General features: G+C 40.1%; 1 protein-coding gene across 6 annotated transcripts in view; it reads left to right on the top strand.

Annotated features, from left to right (window-relative positions):
* ENOX2 (ecto-NOX disulfide-thiol exchanger 2) overlaps nucleotides 1-19112 on the top strand; it is a 285625-nt gene extending 266513 nt beyond the window's left edge. For 5 of the 6 annotated variants that reach the window (XM_055268213.2, XM_063634727.1, XM_063634730.1 and 2 more), the window contains 5 exons: nucleotides 5602-5783; nucleotides 7920-8027; nucleotides 11422-11530; nucleotides 14944-15029; nucleotides 17571-19112. In XM_055268213.2, coding sequence (XP_055124188.1) covers nucleotides 5602-5783; nucleotides 7920-8027; nucleotides 11422-11530; nucleotides 14944-15029; nucleotides 17571-17702 — 617 coding nt within the window. In that variant the 3' untranslated portion in view covers nucleotides 17703-19112. The remainder of the gene's footprint in view (nucleotides 1-5601; nucleotides 5784-7919; nucleotides 8028-11421; nucleotides 11531-14943; nucleotides 15030-17570) is intronic. The other variant, XM_063634728.1, reaches the window with a different exon arrangement.
* The last annotated feature ends 1771 nt before the right edge of the window (nucleotides 19113-20883 follow it).

Genomic DNA, 20883 nt, shown 5'->3' with positions numbered 1-20883 from the left:
TTACAGGTTCCATTTCAGACCATTGCAATAAAGCTAATATTGCAATAAAGCACGCCATATGAATTATTTGGTTTCCCAGTTCATATAAAAGTTAAGTCTACATTATACTGTAGTCTTTTAAGCATAATGCCTAAAAAACAATTTGCATACCTTAATTTTAAAAGACGGTATTGCTAAAAAAAAAAATATGTTAACTATCATCTGAGCCTTCAGCAAGTTGTAATCTTTTTGCTGGGGGAGAATTTTGCCTTTATGTGGATGGCTGCTGACTGATCAGGTTGGAGGTTGCTGAAGGTTGATGTGACTGTGGCAATTTCTTCAAGTAAGACAATAATGTATACTGTATCAATTGACTCTTCTTTTCATTAAAGATTTATCTGTAGTATGTAATGCTGTTTGATAGCATTTTACCCACAGTAGAACTTTTTTCAAAATCGAAGTCAATCCTCTCAAACCCCATAACTGCTTTATCAACTGAATTTACAAAATATTCTAAATCCTTTGTTATCATTTCAACAATGTTCACAGCATCTTCATCAGGAATAGATTCCATCTCAAGAAACCATTTTCTTTGCTCATCCATAGGAAGCAACTCCTTGTTCATTAAATTTTTATCAGGAGGCTCCAGCAATTCAATCCATATCTTTAGGCTCCACTTCTAATTCTAGGTGTCTTGCTATTCCCACCACATCTGCTATTACTTCCTCCACTGAAGTCTTGAACTCCTGAAATTCATCAATGAGAGTTGAAGTCAACTCCCAAACTCCTGTTAACGTTGATACTTTGACCTCCTCCCCTGAATTATGAACATTCTTTTTTTTTTTTTTTTTTTTTTTTTTTTTTTTTAATGGCATCATGAATCCTTTCCAGAAGGTTTCCAATCTACTTTACACAGATCCATCAGAGGAACCACTATCTATGGCAACTATAGCCTTATGAAATGATTTTTTAAAGTAATAAGACTTGAAAGTCAGAATGACTTCTTGATCCACAGGCTACAGAATGAATGTTGTGTTAATAGGTGTGAAGACAACATTTGTCTCCTTGTACTTCTCCATCAATATTCTTGGGTGACTAGGTGCATTGTCAACAGCAGTAATATTTTGAAAGGAATATTCTTTTCTGAGTAGTAGGTCTCAATAGTGGGCTTAAAATATTTGGTAAGCCATGCTGTCAACAGATGTGCTGTCACCCAGACTTTGTTGTTCCATTTCTAAAGCACAGGAAGAGTAGATTTAGCATAATTCTTTTTTTTTGGGGGGGGGTGGAGTTTCACTCTTTTTGCCCAGGATGGAGTGCAATGGCACAATCTCAGCTCACTGCAACCTCCACCTCCCGGATTCAAACAATTATCCTGCCTCAGCCTCCTGAGTAGCTGGGATTACAGGCACCCACCACAACGCCCAGATAATTTTTGTATTTTTAGTAGACACGGGGTTTCACCATGTTGGCCAGGCTGGTCTCGAACTCCTGACCTCATGATCTGCCCACCTCAGCCTCCCAAAGTGCTGGGATTACAGGCATGAGCCACTGCACCCAGCCAAAAGTTTTTATTTTACATTCATTTTTTCATTCTTTGATGCTCTTCCTTTCTTTATGTACATCCAGATTTCACAGGGTGCAGAATTCTAGGATGTTGATTTTTTTTCTCTTAACTCCGTAAATATTTTATTCCACTTTTTATTTGCACAATTTCTGAAAAGAAGTCAGATATAATGTTTACTTGTGCTCCTCTATAGGTAAGGTGTTTGTTTCCCTTGTGGTTTCTTTCAAAATTTTTTCTTTATTTTGATTTTCTTAAGTTTGAATATGATATGCATAGGCTGAAGGGGTTTTTGGCGTTTATCCTGTCTCGTGTTCTCTGAACTTCCTGGATCTATGGTTTGGTGTCTGACATTAATTTCGGAGAAATTCTCAGTCATTATTGCTTCAAATATTGCTTCTGTTTCTTTCTTTCTTCTCCTTCCAGGTATTTCCATTACACGTTTCCACTTTTGTAGTGGTCCTATAGTTTTGGATATTCTGTTATGTACTTTTTTCAGTATTTTTTTTTATTTTCAACTTTAAAGTTCAGGGGTATATGTGCAGGATGTGCAGGTTTGTCACATAGCTAAATGCGTGCCAGTGTGGTTTGCTGCACAGATCACCTCATCACTTAGGTAATAAGCCCAGTGTGCATTAGCTATTTTTCCTAATGCTCTCCCTCCTCCCAGCCCCTGCCCTCCAACAAGCCCCAGCGTGTGTTGTTCCCTCCCATGTGTCCATGTGTTCTCATCATTCAGCTCCCACTTACAAGTGAGAACATGTAGTATTTGGTTTTCTATTCCTGCGTTAGTTTGCTGAGGATAATGACTTCCAGCTCCATCCATGTCCCTGCAAAGGACATGTCCTCATTCCTTTAAATAGCTGCATAGTATTCTATGGTGTATATGTACCACATTTTCTTTATCCAGTCTATCATTGATGGGCATTTGGGTTGATTCCATGTCTTTGCTATTGTGAATAGTGCTGCAGTGAACATACTCATGCATGTGTCTTTATAATACAATGATTTATATTCCTTTGGGTGTATACCCAGTAATGGGATTGCTGGGTCAAGTGGTATTTCTGGATCTAGGTCTTTGAGGATTCACCACACTGTCTTCCACAGTCGTTGAAGTAATTTACACTCCCACCAACAGTGTAAAAGCGTTCCTTTTTCTCCACAACCTCGCCAGCATCTGTTGTTTTTTTCTTTTTGTTTTTGCTATGGTCTGAATGTATGTATCCCCAAAAATTCATGTTGAAACTTAATCAGCAATGTGCTATTAGGAGGTGAGGCCCTTGGGAGGTGATTAGGTCATAAGGGCAGAGCCCTCATGAATGGGATTAGTACACTTACAAAAAGAGACCCCAAAGAGCCGCTTGTCCCTTCCTAATGTGAGGACACAGGTAGAAGGCACCATCTATAAACTAGGAAATAGGCCCTCACTAGACACTGAAGATACTGGCACCTTGATCTTGGACCTCTGAGCTTCCAGAATTGTGAGAAATAAATAACTGTTGTTCATAAGCTACCCAGTTTGTGGTATTTGGTTATAGCAGTTAAAACGGACTAAGACAGGTTTTCAGTTTTGGAAATTTCTATTGTCATATCCTCAAGCTCAGGGATTATTTCCTTAGTTATGTCCAGTCTAATAATTACCCCATCAAAGGCATTCTTCATTTCTACTAGTGTTTTTGATCTCTAATATTTAATTTTATTCTTTCTTTGAATTTCTTCTTTATGCTCTTATTATCCATCTGTTCTTGTATGTTGTCTAATTTTTTCTTTAAAGACCATTGCATATTAATCATAGTTTTTTAAAAAAAAATTCCCAGTCTGATAATTCCAGCATCTCTTCCATATCTGAGTCTGGTTCTGGTGTTTGCTGTATCTCTTAAAACTGTGTTTTCTACTGTTTAGTATGCCTTGTAATTTTTCGTTAAAATCTGGACATGATGTACTAGGTGAAAGAAACTCTCATAAGTAGCCCTTTAGTAATATTGTGGTAAGGTGTGGAGGAAGGGAAAGCATTCTCTAGTTCTATGATTAGGTCTCAGTCTTTTGGTGAACCTGTGTCCCTGAACTGTGAACTTCACCAGTGCTTCTCAGTTTTATCCCACTCCCACCACCATCACCCCGCCCCCCCCCCCTCCACACACACACACACACACACACACACCCCTTTGATGGGACAGGATGGCTGGAGGGGGCTGGAGTTGGACATTTATCTTCCCCCAGGTCTGTTAAGTTCTTCTAAAACCCCAGCAGGTGAGGCTCTGGTAAAATAGTTTTTCCTGAGGGCAGGCCTTGTGAAGAAGACCAGGATGGTCTCCAATTTCAAAATTGTTCCTTTTCGCCTTCCCCTGCCAGAAACATGAGGAGATTTTTCTCTGATATTCACTGTAAGGAACTGGTATATCTCCTGGAGGTAAAACTTACGAATGTGTGGGAGCTGTCCAATGACTGGGTCTTCCTAGAGTTGTTTGTTTGTTTGTTTGTTTGTTTGTTTGTTTTTTCCAAGACCGAGTCTCACCCTGTCACTCAGGCTGGAGTGCAGTGGCGCGACCTCAGCTCACTGCAACTTCCACCTCCCAGGTTCAAGCGATTCTCCTGCCTCAGCCTCCTGAGTAGCTGGGATTACAGGCACACACCACCACGCCCAGCTAATTTCACAGACTTGTCCACACTGAGCCTCCAGCAATTTGTTAATTACACCTCAGGTTTTCCTACCCAAGGACTGGGTCCCATGGAGGTTTCTGCTCATGGGTTTTTGGTCCAGTAAATTGTGATTCTCTATATTCACCTGTCTGTATCTCCAGTTTTGTTTTGGGGGCAGCTGTTTGCCCTGTAACCTCACTTCTCTAACAAATGTAAAAAGAGTTGTTGATTTTTCACATTGTCCAGCTTTTTACTTGTTATTAAGACAGAGTGGCAGCTTCTAAAGGTCCTTACATGCCAGACTGGAAATCTTAGGTCTTAGTTTTTACATTTACCTTTCCTCTGTGAGACGAGTCAATGCTACATTCGTGTGTGTGTGTGTGTGTGTGTGTGTTTCAAGTTGTTGTTTAACAGTTATTTTAAAAGAAGTACATGAAAACGTGCATATTAAGAAATCTTGGGCCAGGCGCGGTGGCTCACGCCTGTAATCTCAGCATTGGGAGGCTGAGGCAGGCGGATCACAAGGTCAGGAGTTCGAGACCAGCCTGGCCAATATGGCGAAACCCCGTCTCTACTAAAAATACAAAAATTAGCCGGGCATGGTGTGGGCGCCTGTAGTCCCAGCTACTCAGGAGGCTGAGGCGGGAGAATTGCTTGAACCCAGGAGGCGGATGTTGCAGTGAGCCAAGATCACACCACTGCACTCCAGCCTAGGTGACCGAGTGAAACTCTGTCAAAAAAAAAGAAAAAAAAAAGGAAGGAAGGAAAGAAAGAAAGAAATCTTGAAATGCAATTGCATATTCACTAACACAACTCCATCTGTGCCTTGTATTTCTTTTTCCGGGCTCCCATATTTGTGTGCCTCCCATAACCATGTCCCTCAGCATTTGCTTTCCAGCCTGCTAACCTCTGGCACTACTTTGATTCTTCATTACTCCCCCTTACATTTTCAGTAAAAATAAAATGAGTATAACTGAAGTTAGAATCTGACTCTTTATACAAAGCTACAGAGCAGCAGGAAATTCCGAGGTTAAGTTTCTCAATGCTGCATTCCTTAAAAACATCTGTCAGCAACATTATTGCGTAGGCAGTTGTCGGTTCAAGGGAATTGGTCCTATATTTTATTATTACAGGGCTGTTATTTCCTACATTTCAAATAAAAGAAATTGATGTTACCTCGAAATATCTTAGTTATATTTGAGGTGGAGAATGAGGAACATGATGTGAACTTTTGTGTGTTAGAATCCTAGTTCATTTATAAAAACAGGCCTGTGTGCTTCTGTGTCCATCTCTTGCTGACATGGCCAACTCAAACCTAAAGTTCTTCATCAAGAGGAAGAACCAACCTTTTTGTGGTATTCAGATGAACCACAAATGAATCTGGATATATGGTTTCATATTTTATATTGATTGTTTAGCCTTAGTATCACAGGCAGAAGCTCTGAAGGAAGAAAATGACAGCCTCCGTTGGCAGCTCGATGCCTACCGGAATGAAGTAGAACTGCTCAAGCAAGAACAAGGCAAAGCCCACAGAGAAGATGACCCAAACAAAGAACAGCAGCTGAAACTCCTGCAACAAGCCCTGCAAGGAATGCAACAGGTAAAGGCATTTTGGTTTTCTGAGCTTCTGGGTAGAATAGCATCAGCTTCTCACCTATAAAAGGGTCCCCTGCAAGCAAATCGAATATCAAACCTATTATTCTTCTTGATGTAATATTATCTGGCATGGCTGAGGAAGGAATTATTGTTGTGGTTAATTAAATATTCCAATGAATACAGAGATATCAATGGATTGTCAATTTTCAAAGAATGAGCATTCAGTGAAAAATATTTAACATTAGACTACACTGAACATAATCTAATCTTTTCTTTATGCTTCAGAAGGTACTTAGGGATCTAGACAGGGCCTCAGGGTCTTTACAAAGAACCTCAATTATTTAGATATGAAAAAGTGCTGATGAACAAGTATCTAGTTGATAGAATACCAAGAAATACAGCCTTTTAAAAGGAATGGCAGGAATCTACCCTTGATTTCAGTAAAAATAGGTACATTATAGGTTTTTAAGTATCAGTGCTTTGAGCACATAATACCAACTTGTTTTTATTTTGTTTTGTATTAACAGTCACTTATGTGAATGAGTTTACCTGTGCATAATTCAAAGTGTAAAAAGCAAAGTAAATAAATGCACCCAACTGCGATTGCATTCACAGACAACATAGTGTAGCAGATGTTCAACATCTAGGAGTTTTACGTAACCATCACCACAGTGATCCTACAGTTTAAAAGATATCAACAGCTGCTTTCACTATAGTAAAGGAGTAGTGCCTCTGAGTAAGGCCACTATTGTCTTCTGTCATGCTAGACTACCAGCCATTGTCCTTACATCTTAAATTGTGCAATAGTTTTTAACTGTATGCCTTGAAATTATCTAGGACAAAGCTAATTGCTGGTTGGAAATTACAAATCATGAGCAGCAGTCTATTCTGGCACTAGGAACCCTATGTTATTCTTTCTGCCACCATTGTCTTCCTATACGACAAGTAATATGACATTAATATTTCACCTTTTCTCTTAACAAAATGTGTGAAGTAATGCTCACCTTCCTTTTACCATCACCATGGAGTTTAATTAGAACATGTAAATTATATCAGAGATCTTTCTATGAAAAAATGCACCTCCTCACCTACACTTCAAAGAACTTTGACAACGTACATTGTACCATGCTTTTTAGCCCTTCCAGTGGTCTTTTGCAAGCCTCTGAAAAGCAAGACTTTGGAAACATTTTTGTTGTTGCTGTTTTTCCCCTCTGATTTTCAAACCATTTCACATAAGGATAGTTCTGCTACTTAAATGCAATTCGAAAATCATGAAATTTTATTTCATTTCATCATTTCAAAGACCTCAGTGAGAATTAGGTCTCTACCTCTTAAAAAATAATTTCACTCATTTTGATTATTTTGTATTGAAAAAAATGCCTTGTAAAAAATGATAAAATTTCTCACATCTTATCTCAAAAGATGTATAGTATAATAAGGCGTGTAAGGACATGAACTCTGGGGTTCACCCAACCTGATTTTAAATCCCAGCTCTGCCACTGACTATCTGAATGGCATTAGGGAAGCCACTTAACCTCTCCTAGCCTTAGGGATAATAGTAACATAGGGTCATTGTGAGGTTTAAATGAGACCGTGCATGTAAAACCCTTAGCACAATGCTTAGTACATATTAGGCACTCAATAAATATTATTTGTTGAAATTATTAATAATGCTAAATATAGCTTCCTGCCTACTTATATGGAAACTAACATGTGTAAAATTTGGATTCTTTACTACTGTCCTCACAGAAATTGTACTTGGCTTGGCAAACGGTTATTTGCAAGAATGCTTTACAACATTACATTTACTTCTATGCAGCAATCAAAACATTGCCCACACAGTATTAACTGCACCCTACTCTGACCCCCGGCCAGGATAGGGAAGAAGTTAAGTGACTGGATCAATTAGTTTCTCAGGACCTTTCTAAAATATTAACAAGTTCAAAGGAATTTCATAAGAGGCAGACAAAATAACGTAAAGTGAAAATATCTTGATTTGCCCAATCTCTTCATGGAAAAATGGTTGTGTGTGCTGGAGGAAAGTGAGGCAGGCCCACCTGATATCTAATTTCAGCCAGGGATTTTAAATGAAGTGTGGCTCCATAATTCATAAATTGATTGTCTTTGGTCTTTCTTGTAGCATCTACTCAAAGTCCAAGAGGAATACAAAAAGAAAGAAGCCGAACTTGAAAAACTCAAAGATGACAAGTTACAGGTGGAAAAAATGTTGGAAAATCTTAAAGAAAAGGTACATGCACCCTAAGTGAACCTTTTTCCTTGTCCCTTTGCCTACTTTTCAGTGACAGTGAAAATGCCCTGGAAGTTATACCCTAGAAATCAATGGGGAATGTTTGGCTGATTGCGAATTAAAAGCCCCTCTCGGAGGTAATTCTCATACTAAGGGCTTTGCTTTTAGGTATGAGTCCTTGGCATTTCTAAGGGTTCTGGAGTGTACACCTTTCAATGAATAAGAAGTCGCTTCATCCCTAAAACTCTTCAGTCTTCTCTCTTGGAGACGACCAGAGTGCACACCTCTTCCCTGCTTCATCTTGTCAAGCAAATAGCAACATAGAAAACTCATGTGACACAAAGTACCTTTAATTGAGCATTTCATTAAAGGAAGAAACACAAGTGCAGCTAGCACATTGGCATTTCTTTGCAGCTAGTCAATTTAGTGTAATAATGAGCAGCTGCAAAATGAGAGGAATAGCCAATACCAAGAAGAGGGAAACCTTGGGAAAAAAAATGAGACACAGTATTCTAAAGCTAGAAGCCAAGATGGGACTTTATCAATTGAGAGTTCTCAGCAATAAGAACCACCAATGAGGACCAGAGAGTCTAATATCTGGATAGAATCATGTATCACAACCATGAATCAGGTGCCCATTCTATTCAAGGTGTGTAAAGTCAACCTGTCCAATCTCCTTGATGCATCAATACTCAGCTGAAGTTATCCTCTGAAAAGGGAAGCCCATTGACCAGAACTTCCTTGTTTTGATGTCTCTAAAGGAAGAGAAGATTAGGAGCTTGGACCGAGAGTCAGAAATCAACAGTGATACAGTTCCTCAAGAGCATATTCTCTTTATCTTCTGTTCTCAGCTCAGGAAGATGCAGTGCATACAGGCCCTGAGTGTGTTTACCAGTGCAGTGCGTTCCCCTAGAGTGCCATTAAGAACTGGCAACCTTGGTGTAGTTGAAACAAATGATTGAAAGTGTTTTCTTCTAGAGGCCATTTGCAACGTGCTTTTAATTCTTCCACTTCATAAAACCAACTCACTTTCCAGTTTTGTGGGCACTATTAAAGAAACAAGCATAATCCCAGAGAAATTCATTTATCAAGCATTTCATTGAAAAGCGCCAAAGCTGCCCTACTTATCAGGACTTTGCTCATGCCATCGGGGCTTCTAAAATGTCCCAGAGCTGCCACATAGCTCTGTTTTGCTTCCTGCATAAAATGCATTATGTATCCAGAAGACTGTAGACAGACATGGGGTTATGCTCATGACCTTATGCTTAGAATTACTCTTCAGGATTGACATCACAATTTGACCTAAGGACATTTTTTTGTGGAAGTAGCTTTCTGCTTTGTAAAGTATTCCATTTAAAGAAGTAAGAGGTCAAATGGCATGGAAGAAACTTGCCATATTGTGCCTAAGGACAAGTGTTTCCCATTTGGAAACTGAATAGACCATGGAGTGTTGGCTGATGAGGACAGGGGAAAAGATCCAACTGATAATCCAAAAAACAGTGAGTCAAAATATGTTTTTTCTTGTTATTTTAAGCAAAGCTTCTTTTAGAGAAATTCATGACAGTTCATTATAAACTGATCTTCTCTGGGAAGCTGATTTGTGACCAAATATTTCAACCTGACACAATTAGGTTAGGAAGCAAAGTACCATCACATTAGACTGCAAAAATAATTTCAAGTTGAAAGGAAAGCAATAAGTTTTGGTAAGGAGGAATCTCTTTTTTTATTTGCTTTTGTTTGGGCTTCTTGACAGTAAGCTACAGGGTGAGTTATTGTCAGTGTTTTGCAGTATAACAATGTGACTTATGTCTGTCTTAGTGCAGAAAGAACTAAGCTCTTTAAATCTGCTAGTAAAATTCAAGGTGATAAGCATCCCTTCAATGTACCTTCTAATTTTTTAAATGCCAGCTATAATAAAATTGAAGTCAGGTTTAAGTAAGGCTGCAGTTCTATTCAAGATGGCTAAAACTTCCCAGAATATTTTCACATCTTAAATCAACCCCAATCTGTTAAACTCTCACACTTAAGAAATGGCTTACCATATCATTTAATGTTTTAAGGAGGTCAGAAGCAGATGTGAAGCCGGTGGCTTAGAAGTGAGCTAGTAGTTTAAATCAAACTTGGCATAATGGTTGCTGCCTGGATTGGATTCTAAAGGCCAAAGATTGAGTAGGTCAAGAAAGGGTTCCCCTCTGACTACAGCCAGGAAGCCTGTAAATTCACAAAACAACATGTCTTGCAGTATAGACCATTCATTTCATTCGGAGACAGCATCCTGGAAGCTTTGAAGACATCTTTAAAGAAAACAGAAGGAATCCTGTCCCTTCTAAGGGTTTGTGGAAAGGAAGAAGTGAAAATGCATCTGAGTCAGCCATGATCTGCCCCCCAAGGAGCATTTCAGCAGCATTTTCTTTTCAGCAGTAAAAGAAGCAGTAATTTCTTTTATTCCTTCTTCTGAAAGCTTTGCCTTCACATTTATAATAACAGAAAAGATATTCTCCCTACCCAAAGAGAGAAAGAAAGAGCCATGAAAGGTCTGGAGTTATTTTTCAGTTTGATTGCTGGTCATGGATTTTACCTGAGTTTCTCTTAGGAACCCTTCCTGCTACACTCTGAAAGAGAAGAACTTTCCACAACAAAGAAGTCCATTACTAATGCTATTTTTTGTCATGGTCATTTCTTGCTGTAAAGTCAGGAATATTCTAACTGATAATGTCCTTATCGGAGAGAGAGAGAGAGAGAGAGAGAGAGAGAGACTAGTAAATGAAAGCTCTAATTTTTAGTTCAAAAACCAACAGTTGATTAACTGTCAGTGGAATGTAAGCTCTAATTTTTAGTTCAAAAACTAACAGTTGATTAACTATCAGTGGATTGGCAATGTAGCCAATGTAGATTGTCCATTGAGATGGGACTTACCATTAACAGAGTGTGGACCTTAAACTTTTTTCAAAAAAAACAATGGTCCTTTTAACAGTGGGATGAAATCCTGGCTCCACTTCCTTGCAGTGTGATCTTAGCCAATTTACCTGAGCCTCACTTTCCTCATCTGTAGAATGGAGATAATACTTATCTAACAGTGCCTAGCATCTTGTTAGTATACCATAAATGTTGGGTCTAGTTGCCCAGATTGCTTGTATAAAGTCAAGATGAAGGCAGAAAAAAAAACTGGTGAAGGTAAATGTTTAGATGTTTCTGTGTTTTGGAGCCCTATAAATAAACTTTGGAATATCTGTGATGCTTTTGTAATTTATGCTATTTTCTCTCCCATTCAGTAATCCAAAATGAACGGTATTGTTTTTATGGTCCTGTGTTAAGTTACCTGTTGTGTAGTTAATTGAAACCAACTCTGTTGCCAAATAAAGTGAACTGACCTAGAAGCATGTTGTGTCCACAGGAAAGCTGTGCTTCTAGGCTGTGTGCATCAAACCAGGATAGCGAATACCCTCTTGAGAAGACCATGAACAGCAGTCCTATCAAATCTGAACGTGAAGCACTGCTAGTGGGTAAGGAAGCTAATGCACACATGCCATGTACAATGCCTGGGTACAATGGAGGAGGGGATGGCTTTACCTAAAATTAATAAGCACATGCCAAGCATTTATGAAGCATGGCAGCACAAGAACTCAGAGTTCTGAAGATGATAGGTTAAGAACAAGTACAAATTTCCAAATTTAACAGCAGCTGCCAGCCCCCCTCACACTCCTTGTAGCCACTGCCATGTCAAGTAGTCAACATGTCAGTACAAGCACTAAGCTAAGAGGGGTCAGCTGGAGAAACACACTGTAGATTTTTTTTAAATATCTGTGCAAGGATAGATAAGCCCTCTCATGTCCACTCAGGGGGCTAGCGCAGACCATATTTGGCAGAGAGCTTTTCCAGAGAGCCTCTGGAGCAAGTATAGGCCTCTCAAGTTTTTGCAGGTTACTGTCTAAGCTATGTTTACAGCACTTCTGACACCAAATGACAAGGGATTGTTTGTTTGTTTGTTTGTTTTAACCTCCTGACACCAGATACGTGGTGTCTTTTCCAACACCACATCTCCAACTCTTCAATACCAAGTGGGTGTCCTACAGTTGAATTCCGTTCTCACACTCACTACCCAAAGTTAGAGTTTAACATTAGACTCCATGGGTTTAAGGGCTCAGTCCTGGAAGACTGCCCTCTCTATAGATGCCAGTCTCAAATATACGGTATCCAAGTTTCCTCTACTTCTGTCTGATTTGGCTACAAAGTCAGGGGTTTCCACAATACCCACCCCATTTTGATAATTTGCTAGAATGGCTCACAGAACTCAGGAAAGTGCCTTACTTACTCTTACTGATTTAGCATAAAGGATACAATGGAAGAGGTGTATAGACCAAGGTACTGGGAAGGGGTATGCGGAGTTTCTATACATTTTTGGGTGCGCATCTTGATGTGTTTGCCAACCAGAAACCTCTCTAAACCCCATCGTTTCAAAGTTCTTATGGAGGCTTCATTATATAGGCATGATTGATGAAATCACTGGCTATTGGTGATTAGCTCCATCTCCAGCCACTCTCTCCTCCCTAATATTCCAACTCTCTAATCATGCCTAAGTCTTTCTGATGGCCAGCCTCAATTCTAAAGCTATAAGGGGCCCCCAGCTACCACTCATCTTAACTCTTATCACTCCAGAAATTCCAAAGGTTTTAGGAGCTGTGTGCCCCGGGGACCAGGTACAAAGACCAGATATTAATTTTTTTATTATATCACAGTGGCAGATGACTCAGGAAACTGGTGTGTTGGACACTAGTGGGCTTTGATGAGGTCCATGCTAGCATTGCTCTCTGTAAAAATTCATTCAGAGAGGCAAGATGGCACAAATGGTTAAAGAATCAGACAGACCTGGCTTCCCATCTTGACCCCACCATTTCTTCTCTGAGCTTCAGTTCCTCCACCTGCAAAATGGGCATAATATTACCGACCCGAAAGGGCAGTTGTGAGTATTAAATACAATAACTCACCTAAGTCACTTAGCATAGTGCCTGGCCCATAGTAAGCCCTCAGTAAGTAGAAAACATATTACACTTCACAGCACCATTCACAAATGCTGGCTAACTTTATATTCCATTTGGAGAACAGTGGCAGATTGAGGCTCTAAAATATTTAAGAGGGGCGAATCATTTAAGAGTGACTGGTCTTGGGCCACAGCAGATAATCCCAGCTGCCATCTAGGAAGCCGAGCTATACAGTAGCCCCACTCTAGTCTCAAAAGCCCTCCACACTGACTGGCTTCTGCATATTTTTAAGATATCTCCGCCTCCTTTGGTAATGGATATTATCCTGAGATTGAACACTTTGATATGTTAATAAAGATGCACAGGGGGACCTGCCATTGAATCTTCAAGAAAAGTGACAACTTATTACAACTTATTAACGTCTTCCAACTCCAAGTTCTTAACAAATTGGCATGGCAACAGGGAGACCTGTCAGAGAAATGCTGGGGATAGAAGGAAGCCTCTGTGAATGGATAGTCCTAGAAAAAAAGATTCTTAAAATAAGTGTTTCTTGTTTTGTTTTTTCAAGAAGGTAGTCTTGGGCTGGCAGAGAGAAAGGAAAATCTGTTTTTTCAATCAGCTTTTTAGGTGTGAACCCACAAAATCGCTTAATGTTTTTAAACCTCTGAAGTTATTTCTTGGCATTTGACAGTCTTTCTTGGCCAGGACATATAGAATTTCTTCAAACATGGAATGTCTTCTTCAGAATTTAAGTTTCTCAGCCAGAATCAGTGTTTAGAAATTCAATTTACCTAGTCATTTAAGAATAAAGTAACGTTCTAAGTAATAGCATCCCTTTTGAACAGATTTTGAGCCCTGCCATCAGTTCCTTCTGGAACCCTTCCCCAACTTACCCCTTTGACTGAACTTCAAACTACAATTTAAACCTGTGCTAGTCTTTGTCAGCCTCTTAAAGGAACAGACAAATTGTGGTTCAGAAACCAAATCAAATTTTGCTTTTATTTCCTGACCGTTTTCAACAAACTCAATTCTGGGTCTATTTCATGCACTTAAGATCTTATGAAAGGAGGTGAACGCAAAAAAAAATTGAAAGAAAGAAATATTATACTTTTGAAAAATTTATTTTCCACCTGTTTCCAGAGAAAGAAGTATTAGAACAATTAACCTAATGGCCAGAACAATCAAGGCAGCATGTGAAGCTGCCAGCCACCCCAGAATCAGGCTAAGTGGAAATCAGGGGCATTCTTGGAGGCTGTAAACTGCTATAAGAATTCTGTTACACAAACAGATTCGAGGCTCTAAGCATGGAATGCTAGTGACCACTTGAGTTAGCCGTGAATGAAATGTTTGGCTTTTCTTTAACAGAGCTATTCACAAAATAATACCCAGATACAATCAGCACACTTTCTTGTGAGAGGCACAAGGTTAATCAGGAAAGTACATGATTTGTACGTTTACCACAACAGCAAGGCATTATTAACACCTAACAGGCTAAAGTCTAATTTAAAGACTGAAGGAACTGCAAAAGCCCAGCACAATGTCAATTCATTGTAAAATCCTTGAATTCAGATGGTGTTTAGCCATCACAAGTAATGAAAGTGACTCCTCAAATGCCAGCTTTTCTACATGTGATACAGCACAGTAAGAGGCAGTATGTGACTGTCTGGGTTCAAAGACCAGCACTGCCACTTACCAGCTGTGTGACCTTGGACAAGTTGCTTACACTTTTAGTGCGTCTGTGTCCTCAGCTGTGAACTGGGGATGACAATACACACCTCACGGGATTATTATAAAGATTAAATGAGTAAAATACGTGTAAACTTAGAATAGTGTCCAGTATATTTCTGTTGTACATATGAGTCAGCTCTTGCTATTCACTGTCATGTGGAAGAGGAATACAAGGCTCAGGTATAACCTCCATGCTCTTGTCTCTGTAGGGATTATCTCCACATTCCTTCATGTTCACCCATTTGGAGCAAGCATTGAATACATCTGTTCCTACTTGCACCGTCTCGATAATAAGGTATATGGGGGACTAAAATGGGGATGCAAGGGGATGTGGAGTTCTTTGTTAACAGGTGACCTGACTCTCCTCAAGCATAAATAGGTCATTAGTTACTGCTTTCAGGAAGTTTCCCTCACCTGCTCTCTCACTGTGATTCAGTGCAGAGCTTCCCCTTTGCAAGTGGGATGACCCATGTGTCCTGGTTTGCTGGAGACTGAAGGGTTTCCTGGGACTTGAGATTTTCGATGTTAAAACCAGGGCAGTCTCAGGCAAACTTGAATAAGTAGACCATGCTTTTTCCAACATATATCTTAGAAGACTTTTCCTCTCTTAATTTACCTATAAGCTGCAAACCAACCCATATCAGCTTTCTTACCCACCAAACTTTTTTTTTTTGAGACAGGGTCTCACTCTGTTGCCCAGGCTGGAGTGCATTTGTGAGATCACAGCTCACTGTAGCCTCAACCTCCTGGGCTCAAGTAATCCTCCCACCTCAGCCTCCTGAGTAGCTGGGACTACAGACGCATGCCACCATGCCTGGCTAATTTTTGTATTTTTTATAGAAACAGGATTTTGCCGTGTTGCCCAGGCTGGCCTTGAACTCCTGGACTCAAGCAAGCCGCCCGCCTCGGCCTCCCAAAGTGCTGGGATTACAGGCATGAGCCACTGTACCCAGCCCCATCAAACTTTTGTCCCTGCTTTTTAGCTATTAGCCAATGTTCATTTTCAAAATGGGAAGTCTTAGTCCATCCACCTCTCCCACCATCACCCCTGCTATTGTCTATTACAAAACAAGGGAGGCAGGGACCAAAAAAAAAAAAGATGGAGCAATGAGCTGAGAGCCTCTGTAACACAGACTGAATATTTGCTCACAGATGATCTCATGGTCCATTTCCTTCTCTGGATGCTATCCTTTGGGGGAACTCCTGGGGCATCTGGAGCAGGGGTAAATGCTAATTCCCTAGGAAATCAAGGATGCCTCTAAGATGCAGGAGGGGACTCTTGACTCCTCAGAATGAATCAGCTCAGGATACGTTTTTTTTTTTTCAGAAGCAGCATTCAGTGAAATGTGCCCATAAATTGTACTGCCTATTTCATAGGATCTGGGCCTTTTGAGAAGTGCCATTGAATATAGGTGCTGTCCAAAATGTTAAGTCATTTAAGCATATGTCCTCTTAACAAAGGCAGTGGCCCACTTGGGAATCTTATTATCCCAGCTGTGGTGATACATCCTCTTCAGTGGCATTTGCTTTCATTCTAGCTAGCACTCCCCCCTCATTTCCCTCTGGGAAGTGATGCTATTCTGCAATTAAATAGCCCATTTGGCAATGAAGGGGAGGATGGAATGTGAATACTAGGACCAAGTAGTCCATTGCAATGGTATGAAATTGAACTATGTGTCAGTAAAAACCATCTGCTTCTTTTTTAATTTACAAAAATAATACATGCACATTATCTTAAAAATGTAAGCAGTATAGAAATCTAGTAAAGGGAAAGTGAAAGTTACCACCCACAATCCCACTGCTCAAGGATAACACTGTTAACAGTTTGGCACATATTTCAGACCCTTTCCTGCAAGTGTGCTGTACCTATATTAAATGTATACATCTATACACATTATCTATGTTTTCTGAAATGTGGATTCAACTCTATATGATACCCTGGAATGTGCTTCGTTCACTTGACTGGATACAGTCTACTGCCAGCACTGGGAAGAAGGCATAACTGCCCTCCTAGCCTAGGCCTAGCTCCCCCTTAACAACTTCCTGCCAGAGTAGTGCCAGGGCCTCCCAAAGAGAGGCTGAGGTGATACCAACAGAATCGGGGCTCCCTCCAGCTTCGGGGATATTCATTGTGACGCCAACTCTGGGTGTCTTTCGGGATCCCCTGCTGCTCTTTACCCAAGCCCTGGTGCCAAGGCTCATAGTGAGGAGGGTAACTTACTGACTCTACTAATGTGAAGATGACCACCTAAAACAAGTCCTAAAGGAGTCCACAGATTTGTTTTTGTTTTCGTATTGAGGGGTGTGTGTGTGTGTGTGTGTGTGTGTGTGTGTGTGTGTGTGTGTGAAAGAGAGAGAGAGAGAGAGAGAAATGGGGAGAGGAAGACAATGCAGAGAAGTATGAACACAGAGCTTTCCCCATTCCTGTTACTTCTCCATTATGAACTAACACATTTGTGAGGGATTCTGCTCTGGTGGCAGCCATTTCTACCTTCCTCCCCTCCCAAAAGGCTCAGCAGCTTCGGTGGACCTGCACACAGCATCACCAGCAGTGAGCAGCCATCATTTAGCTTCTTACAAACCCAGGCCTTTCCACATGACTGACCCCAGCTCTTTCCAATAGCAACTCAGCGGACCCTGTCTGATGGTCACAGCAGAGGAACACTGCTGGCTGGAAGCCACTCTGCCAACCCACACAAATGCGCAAGGAGCAGGAGGTTAAACGCCCCTGCCACACACACACAGACACATCAACATTCTAAAGTAGGCAACACTGGGAAAGAAGATTAGGAAAATAGAACTGGTTTTGAATGGAGATGTTCTCCCTGTCCCACAGATCTGCACCAGCGATGTGGAGTGTCTCATGGGTAGACTCCAGCATACCTTCAAGCAGGAAATGACTGGAGTTGGAGCCAGCCTGGAAAAGAGATGGAAATTCTGTGGCTTCGAGGGCTTGAAGCTGACCTAAATCTCTTTGCCTAACAACTTGGGATCCTGAAGATAAATATGTGTTACAAGCATAGAAAGTGATTTGTATTTTTAATGGTTTTCAAGTGGGAGTTCCTTTGAATTTGTCAGTTCATTCCTGGAAAATCTTTTGAGTTAAAATAAGGATCCTAGGACAGCACCTCGAACTACAGGCCCTAAAGAGAAATTGCCTCAAACCGCAAGTGCTGTAACTTCCTCCCCTTTCTGTCAATTGGTTGTCTTTCAATATTGCAGAACTCCTGATGCTAAACAGTATTTGGAGTGTTTTCAGTGTCTGTACTACTGTTGTAGACTTTGGTATTTTTTTAAACACTGTTAACTGAAATGTTTTGATGATTTGTATGTGATTTGTGTTTCTAAACTTCTCTTTACATTAATGTTGTTACTGGTGAAAGGCATGAGAGCAGCACTAAGTCCTCTGTGTAACTGCCATTGTCTTTCCAATCCCCAGTAGACCAGTAAATAAATAACACATCAATGTCTTCTAGAAGGTGCCTGACCAGGTTCACCTTTTAAACGACAAAGCATGGTTTGTGGCTTTTCGCAAAATTACTATGAACCAAAAGTTGACAAATGTTCCAAAGTTATTTTCTCTAACATATCACATTGAAGATCTGTTTCAGAATTGTAAAAAGTACATCTAGATGTGTTTGCAGAAAGCAAGTATCCAGTATGACTGGCATGTGTTCGTGCTATTCAGAATCACTTGTAAATAGTCTGCTTTTAAAGGAGGGCATGTTCAGTTTTCTGTGAATTAAAATATGCTCATGTGTGGGCACACACGCACAAACACACGCACGCACTCACACAGTGGCAGAGGGATTTATATTAATATTCTTTCCCCTCTGGCCTTCTTACAGTCTGTTGGTCCCTTTGCTTCTGTTGTCAGTGTGTTGAATTGCAAACCGTGTACTGCTGTAAATACTATGTTTACTTCATGCTGAATGTTTGCAAAGACTTGATATAAGTATTAATAGTAATGAATCAATGAATAAATAATGAGCTAGGGTTTGTGAGGCTTTCTACAAATAGGTCAGCTCCACCTGGAGTGCGAATTGCCAGAGACACCTTGGTAGTGCCAATCGGCAAATCGCAATGGCAGCATGTGAGTGGACCATTCAGAAACTTCTGCTTGGTGGAAAGGAAACGGAGAGGATGGAGGTTTGGGGCGAATGTCCTGAGGCAGAGATGGTCTTTATTGTGTGTGGTGGGGGTTGTGGTATTTATAATAATGCAAGCATACCCTCCCTTGAGTCTCAGTTGAAGATAAAAGAACGTACTGAGTAAGCAAAGCCAATGGAGAGTATTTCACGAAAATACTTTGTAAATGAGATGCCAGTCGTGTTCAAAGTTGTATTTTTAAAAGATAAATATTCCTTTTTATACCTCAGTTTTGTGTCCTGTTTTTAATGACTTACGCTCTAAGTAATCCATTAGTAGTTATCTCAATTCCTTCCTTTGTGTTACTAGGATGTTGGAAAAAGATGCCAAGTCTGCCTTGACAACTGGAAACAGGGTTCCACAGCAGCCCATTCAGGCTGAAAACTGGCTTCCCCCTCAAGCACCCTGCTGTGGCACCAGCAGGAAGCTAGGGTTAATTTTACACTAGTTTGCTCACTGATGCATCTCTCATCAATGCTACGGAAGGCTTTGATTCATCAGTCTTGGGCTCTTGGAATACCTAATTTTAATAATATCTATGAAATCAAGGGAAACTTTCCACTTACAGTTATTTCTTGTTTAAATAAATTAAATTAATTTTTAGGGGAGAGCAGTAGGAAAAAGAGCTAATGCATGTGGGGTTTAATACCTAGGTGATGGGTTGAGGTGCAGCAAACCACCATGGCACACGTTCACCTATGTAACAAACCTGCACATCCTGCACATGTACCCCGGAACTTAAAAAATAAAAGAAAAAAATCAAACTCCTTACCATGATATTAATACATTAAAGAAAAATTTTAAAGCAATAGCTGCCACACCTAAACACCTTACTCTCCTTCACTTAATCAACTTACATTGCAGATTGTCTGTTTCTGTTACTCCTGCCAGTTTAGTATAGGTATACTCCTCCCAGTTTGCTTGAATATACTAGTTGTTATGGTTAATTTTGTGTGGCAACTTGGCTAGGCTATAGTGCCCAGTTGCTTGGTCAAACACCAGTCTAGATATTGCTGTGAAGGTGTATTTTAAATGTGATTAACATTTAAGCCAGGAGACTTTGAGTAAAACAGATTACCCATTATAATGTGGGTGGACCTCATCTGATCAGCTGAAGGCCTTAAGAGAAAAGACTGAAGTCCCCTGAGGAGGGAATTCTGCTTCAAGACCGCCTTTGGACTCAAAACTGCAACATCCAACTCCTGCCAGAACTTCCAGCCTGCCGGCCTGCCCTACAAATCTCTAACTTGCCAGCCCCCATAATTGCAAGAGCCAATTCCTTAAAATAAATAGATCTCTCTCATATATATCTATATGTAGATAAGCATAGATATGTAGATATGAATATACATTATATTACACAATCAAATTGTGGCACATACCATCTCTCACAAACCTTTTCATCCATCATAGAAATCTATTAATAAAGCTGCTTTTTCCTACAAAGTCTCAGTGCTATTTATGGTTCTGTTGTTCCTCCAGAATTTTGAAATATTGCTGTTTTGTTATGTTTATGAGATACAGTAGTTAGTGTTTCTTCAATATAATAGTGAATGGAAGGTTTTCTTTTGTTTTACAAATGATTTTTTTATCTCCTTCCCTAGTCCTCTGACATCTCTAATTCTGACTTTATTATTACCAAGTTGCTTGTTAGATGTCTTCAGTGCAAATGAAAGTTATTTTTCATAGAAAATTAAAGACACATCTGCATTCAAGTTATATAGAGTTTTCTTTTTAGTTTTGGCCCAAAAATGTATGCTTTTCATATAAGGCAGAATAAACTGTATTATTTGAAAAGATAGCATAAATGTGTGAGAACTTTTAACTCGCCCAGTAGAACTGTGTGAGCCCTTGGGATTCTCAGCTATCTTAGATGGTACATCATGTAGATATGGCTTCATTTTCTGCCACAATTGCTACCATCTGCTGAGCACCTATTAGGTAGTCATGATGCTCAAAGTCTCTGTCTGTGTGTCTTCAGGTGAGTTACATGGACACAA

The sequence above is a fragment of the Symphalangus syndactylus genome, chromosome X (genome assembly GCF_028878055.3).
Source record: "Symphalangus syndactylus isolate Jambi chromosome X, NHGRI_mSymSyn1-v2.1_pri, whole genome shotgun sequence".
In the NCBI taxonomy this organism is placed as follows: Eukaryota; Metazoa; Chordata; class Mammalia; order Primates; family Hylobatidae; genus Symphalangus; species Symphalangus syndactylus.
Note: the sequence above shows the minus strand (reverse complement) of the source record. Positions and strands in the feature narration are given on the sequence as shown.